Below are 6,000 nucleotides of genomic sequence, written 5' to 3' on the forward strand. Positions count from 1 at the left end.
GACTAGAGGTAGAGCTCCAAGGTCCCGCTCGGCCAGACCCCACAACACCTGGGCTCGTGCTACCATCAGTTCACAAGGGCAATGCATCCCCTGCCATTCCTACCTCTCTAGACCTCGCAAGCCACCTTGCTTGGTCACCCTTAGAGGGTGACAATACAGTCCCAGAGCTTTTGAGAAGCAGGCAGGAAAGTGTTTCTTTCCTCTAAGCATGAAATGGAGTTCCCTGGAAAAACCCACCCACTGAGCAGCAAGTGTCAAAGCCACCTCTGTATGTGCTGTTGCCACATTGGTAATTATAAGTACCATGCCTTCATTAGGGAAAGGGAGAGATGACTGGGAGGCAAGGAGATTTGCAGCAGAGCTGTTATTATTTTTAAGTTTAAACAAAAAGGAGAAGTGTGACAGCTGAGATCATTCCCCATCCTGCACATGCCAGCAGCCGAGAGCATCTCGGGGGATGCTCAGGCCAGAAGGTAAGAAGGGACAGGGACCAGTGACTGGCTTTGCCTAACTGGGGACGGGGGAAAAGGATAGGGCTGCAAAGCCCAGGCTGACCACAGGGTTGTGAAGGGTGTTACAGAAAAAAAACCCACAAGTTTTCCTCTGTCCCTGCCTGACTGCAGCAAAAGGATCCTCCTGGGTACCCTGCTCCTCCACAAATGTGCCGGGGTTCTTCACAGCACCCCGGCAGCCTCCTTCTACACTCCTTGCCCAGCAACTCTGGTTTCTAACTGAGCAGAGCACAAACTTCGAATTCCATATTCAACTGTAAAATATGAACACGGCTGTTTACGCAGCTCAAAATTCACCATAACAAAATATTCAAGCCTTTGGGGAAGATTTTCAAAGGCACTGGTTAAGGCACCCAGCTCCCATCGGTTCCTTTGAAACGTTTCTCCTTTTTCAGTTTTTCACAGGGATTCGCACCAGCAAAAGCTCCTCCACCCAGCCATCTGCAACTACTGAATGCACAAAGGAGACGCTGTCAAAGAGAAGCTGCTGGAAACGCAAAGCAAGGTTCACCACTTTGGGGCATCCTGGAAGGCAGCTGCTGGAGCCACCAGTCCAGAAACCTGCAGCCCCCAGAGCAAATTGTTCTGAAAACTTGTTCCACGGGGCTTTGCACGGAGCAAAAGCTGCATGTGCCCGTTCTCCCATCACGCTCCCTCCCCACGTCATTTGGAAATGAGAGCAAGTGCTGCTCCTCCCCAGCAGAAACAAAACGTCCTCTAAAAGGCCAATGCCAGCTTTCTTCCTCTCCCAGGAGCCAGGGGATGCGGGAGTCGACCTCTGGCAGGGAAACTACAGCCCAAGCCTCAGGCAGAGGAAGACCAGGCAGTGTTTTTGGGCTGACACGCACTGGTGCAGGCTCCCCATCCTGCTGGGACCTCTTCCCCAGCATCTCTGACTGATGGAGGATTGATGGCTGCAGTGTCTTATCCACTACTACCCCCAGCCTTTGAGAGAGCGCAGAAAATCCCTTTAAGTCTCTCTCGCTCATATTGAAATGACACTAAAGCGGAACTAATGTGCTCCAGGTACTTATTCTTGGGCTTAGTCGCAGGAATCAGCAGCCCTCCGCCAGTCTGGCATCCCCCGCCAGAAAGGGGTGATGGCAGCGGGAAAAGCATGCTCCCGTAGCAGGGGCTCCATACTAGGAAGGGATGGGAAGGTGTTTTTAACTCCTGCAATGTCTGTTTCTTAACTTTAGACTGCATTTAAAACCACCACCAAAGCCATGCTGCCCAAGCGAAGATGAGGCAGGAGAGGCAAGGGATTGAACAGCCAGAGTCTCCGAGGGGACATAGAAAGCAGGTCCCTGGTGCAAGGGGTGATGGCAGAGCACTGGGGGACTCTCCAGGGTCTGCAAGCTTTATCTTGACCGCGATGCCCAGGACCAGTGAAAAACAAGATCGTCTGTCTCACCCTGCGCTGCCAGATTTCTGACCTCTGAAAGGAATGACAAGTCATTTCGCCAAGCCAGCAAAGGCAGCAATATAAATGTCTGAAGAAGCTGATGTGCATTGATTTTTGCCACCTGTAGAGCCATGATGTCATACTGTAACTGCAGATTAGCCAAATATACTCCCCCCTACCCCAGATTCATTCTCCAGTGTATCACAGCCCACCTCAGTACATCTCAAAACAACAACACCCAAAATGCCCAGCAGTTCAAAGCATTTGCCAATAGCTTGACAATTAAATTACCCACGCCACCTCCCCATCCTGCAGCATTGGGCTCATTAAAAATTCTCAGCATCCTTCCCATCAGAAAGAGCCCACCTCAGAGAGCAACTGATGTCCAGGAACCCGCCTCCCTCAAGGCACCAGATGACAACGGCATTAAGCCTTCAAAATTATTTTGGATGGAAACATGTCTTACAGAGAAATAAAAAGCTGCAGAGTAAGACGCTATCTATGACCAGAGGGGTCAGGGTTTCATTATTGCATTAACCTTTCATGTCTTTAGATTCCACAAGAGTAAATTGGTAACGAGACGACATGAGCCCCAATGGGTAAAACGCATCTTTCCTAACAAAAGTAAGGGGGAGGGGGAAGAACAGAGGTGGGAGCAGGAGAAAGAGGAAAAAACTGGCAAATAAGCTATTACAGCTAATAATAACTTTGCAATGCTATTTTCTGCAGGAGCCTTCAACTTGTGATGTTTCCCTTCACTCTAATTACACCTTCTAAAAGCAGGTTCCCTTCTCACTTTAACCACCCCGTGCGAAACTCCCGCAGGATTTGGATAAAAATGGAGAGGGAAAGAGTTCACACTTCACAAACAGCCTCTGCATATCCCAGGGGAGTGTCACCTGCATAAAACACACGGGATTACACTTGCAAATAATAAACAGCCCCAAAAACCCACTCTGGGAAAGGTGCAGGCTCCAAGGGTTGGCAGGGACCACTCGACTTCCCTCTGCACCAGCTGCCACCCAGGGAGACTTGGCCAACATGACTTGCATTACAGCCCACGGCAGCGAAACCACAACTGAAATCAGTGCTGCGGCCAGGTTGAGCAGGGAGGGAAAACATCCAACCTCTGCAAGCCATGCAAAAATACGAAGGTGAGGAAACGTTCCAATCCCGTGCTCCAAGGCAGAAAGCGGTTGGTATGGGGGCAGGAAAGCAAAGTACCAAGCAGCCAGGCCAGTGCACTGGAATATTTCCCTTCCTCTAACACAGGCAGCAGGTTTTGGCTTCACGGATTAACGGCTGAGCCCAGCTGGGCCAAGTCCTGGGCTGGTTTGGCTCAGGGGACATTCAAAGCCAAAGCAGATATTACTGCTTAATAGAATAAGAAGGGAAAGCTACAACCGCGTAAGTGTGGATCAAGAAACCTCTCCCAAATTACTGGGGGCTTAAATGCACAGGCCTTTTCCTTTCCTGGCACACAGAGATGTCAGAGCTAGCCCGGGCCTTGGACCAAGTAGCCACGTCCCGAGGAAGCTGCAGCAGGGCACCAGCAAACCGCCAATGCTTCGCGCCAGGTCTCTGAGAGCTCCTGCAGCTTAAGGACACCTTGGTGACAGCCCATCAAGTGTCACACATCCTCCCGTTCGACCTGCGTGGCTGCCTTGCATCCATTTCTTTGCAATTTCGACCCAGAGGAACCTCATCTAGCAAGAGGGTGAAAGAGCCAACGCTCTACTCGGCACAGCGTTGGTGAGGCAACCTGTCCCCATGCCACGCCAGGCACGCCTGCCTTATCTTGCTCAAGAGAATATTTTCAATAAAAACCCCCTTGATTTGGCAAAGTCGGGCAGCTCACGCGACCGCGTCACCCTTCTCGTGCTCACGTGCTAAACTATAGGCGCACCGTTTTGGTTTAAGGCATTGCTGATGAGCTGGAGGCATTGCTGTCACAGGTCCTCCACCAGCGCTCCTCAACCAGCCAACGCACACCCCAGGGGACGGCGCTGGCCCCCCAGGGCTAACGCACATCACGTCCCCCTGCAATCCCATGGAGCATCAGTGGTACCCGGCCCCGTTCCAGGAGCTCTCCTATCTGCTGACTGCTCGGGCTGCAGCGCGGCACCGCTCTGCCACGGGACCCCGGGATGTGGACGGTCCCACGGCATAAGCCTCCACAAGCAAGTTTTAGCCCGAGTCCCCTCGCGTTCATCACAGCTGTGGAAAGAGCTAGTTTCCAGCTGTGACACAACTAACCTCTCCCCTGCCAGCCTCATCCTCTTCCCACACATGCCAGCCCTGCACAGCAAAGTGCTGTAACTAAACCATGGAAAGCTGCTGAAATTATAGCCGTGCCTCTTCCCTGCCCTCCTGAGTCCAACATAATTCTTGCTGACAGTCATGAAAAACACATGTTGGGTTAAGATCGGATCTCAGCCTCGACACCCAGTCCCCATCTGCTTGCACAGGGACCATAATCTTTTCAGCTACTAAAAGTGCACATCATCGTCAAAAAAATGCCGGCGACTTTGCCCCCCGGCACGCAGCTCTGCTGTCCACCCCCATCGCTACCTCCCCACGGATGCAGTGCAGGGCTGCGCTCGCTGCCCCACCACGACCCACCCTCCGAGCATCCGCACGGAGCCAGCGCTGGATCCAAACCTGGCATCTCCCCCCTCATCCTCCCCTGGCAAGCCATGGGGACGAGGCCAACCCACATTTTGGGAGCCACCTGCTCGGCTCGTGGAGGTTGCAGCACTTTTGCCACAGCTCGACGCGATCCCCCCCCCCGAGTGCCCGGATCGGGGGTTCGTTTTCACTTTGCAAAAGGGAGCGAGAGGCAGGCACCCGAGTTTGCCTGGCAGGAATCAGGGAACCAGGGATGAGGGGGAGCATGGGTAATAGCGTGGCAGCTCGGGAGAGAGGAAGGGCACAGGAGGTGCCCAACTTTGAAGGGGAAAAAATCTCCATGACCCCACCATTTACAGCCAGAGGTTGCCCGAGGGGACAGACTCTGACCAGCCCGGGGGCTGCCGTCAATCCCAGCCAGCCCTCACCGCAGGTGCCAGCGCCGCTCGGGTGGGTGCCCGGGGGGGGCCAGCCCTGCCGCGGGGCACAGGCACGGCTGTTTGGACCCCAGTCGCCGGGAGCGCTTGGCGATTCCCTGCTGCAGAGCAACTCCCTGCCTGCCTGCATGTGTGCGTTCGTGCGCAATGTGCATGAAGTCTGGGTCCCCCGCACGCGCACACCACTCGGCTTTCCCACCCTGTGAGCCGATACCCTCCCATCACCTGGAGAAAAAGCTTTTTGCGCTACCTGGGATGAAGAGCAGGGCAGTTGTGGCCGTGAAGACGATCCAGCAGGCAGGATGGTACATCTTGGAGCTGTGGTAGACTAGCGGCTGATTTGCTTGCTGCTTGCTGCTGCCGCCGCTGCTTTCGTCTGTGTTGAATTCTGAGCAGGTTTAAATCCAATGTTTGCAGAGGGAGGGAGACTGAGTTAGTGAGCTAGAGAGAGAGAGAGAAAGAGAGAGAGACAGGAGCAGGCAGTCAGTGTCTGATTTTTTCCTTGCACACGCACGCACACACACACGCACACAACTAGCAGAAGGAACACCAGGCTCAGTGCGTGCACCGGGGAAAGCAAGACCTCCTACCAGGCACCCATTGGTTCGAGATGCTGACTGACACACGCACACTTGCTCTTCTGCGGGTCTCACTCTGCAACCAGGGAGTTAAATACAGGCATCGACCTCCTGAGCATCCCTCCCAGCACCGGCTGGCAGTGGTACCCAGGATGGAGGGAGCAGCCTGGCACAGGGACGGACACCGTCCCACCGACTCCTCGTGCACCACCCTGGGCTTCAGCCCCTTGGCTCACCCCTGCCCCTCTGCGGGCTCTCCTCCCCTCCCTGGGAAGCTGGTGGCAGCTCTGCCTACTGCCAAGAGAGGCGAAGCAGCGAGCGATCCAAGCTTTTTAGCATGAGTGGGTGTTTTTCGCACAAAATCTCTGAAACCGAGAAGCATCTTCTCTGTGCATCCCAACCAGAGCCTTATTTTTTCCCTTCAGCGGGCTCACAGAGCC

General features: G+C 54.1%; 1 protein-coding gene across 1 annotated transcript in view; it reads right to left on the reverse strand.

The window, feature by feature from the left end:
• The window catches only part of LOC128141546 (opioid-binding protein/cell adhesion molecule homolog), a 312,385-nt gene extending 306,682 nt beyond the window's left edge, over positions 1 to 5,703 (reverse strand). Inside the window, exons 1-2 of the mRNA XM_052786398.1 lie at positions 5,573 to 5,703; positions 5,233 to 5,423 (exon numbers count right to left, since the gene is read on the reverse strand). Of these exons, the coding sequence (XP_052642358.1) occupies positions 5,233 to 5,293 (61 nt within the window). The 5' untranslated portion in view covers positions 5,294 to 5,423; positions 5,573 to 5,703. The remainder of the gene's footprint in view (positions 1 to 5,232; positions 5,424 to 5,572) is intronic.
• Between the last annotated feature and the right edge of the window lie 297 nt (positions 5,704 to 6,000).

This window comes from Harpia harpyja, chromosome 4 (assembly GCF_026419915.1).
Source record: "Harpia harpyja isolate bHarHar1 chromosome 4, bHarHar1 primary haplotype, whole genome shotgun sequence".
Lineage (NCBI taxonomy): Eukaryota > Metazoa > Chordata > Aves > Accipitriformes > Accipitridae > Harpia > Harpia harpyja.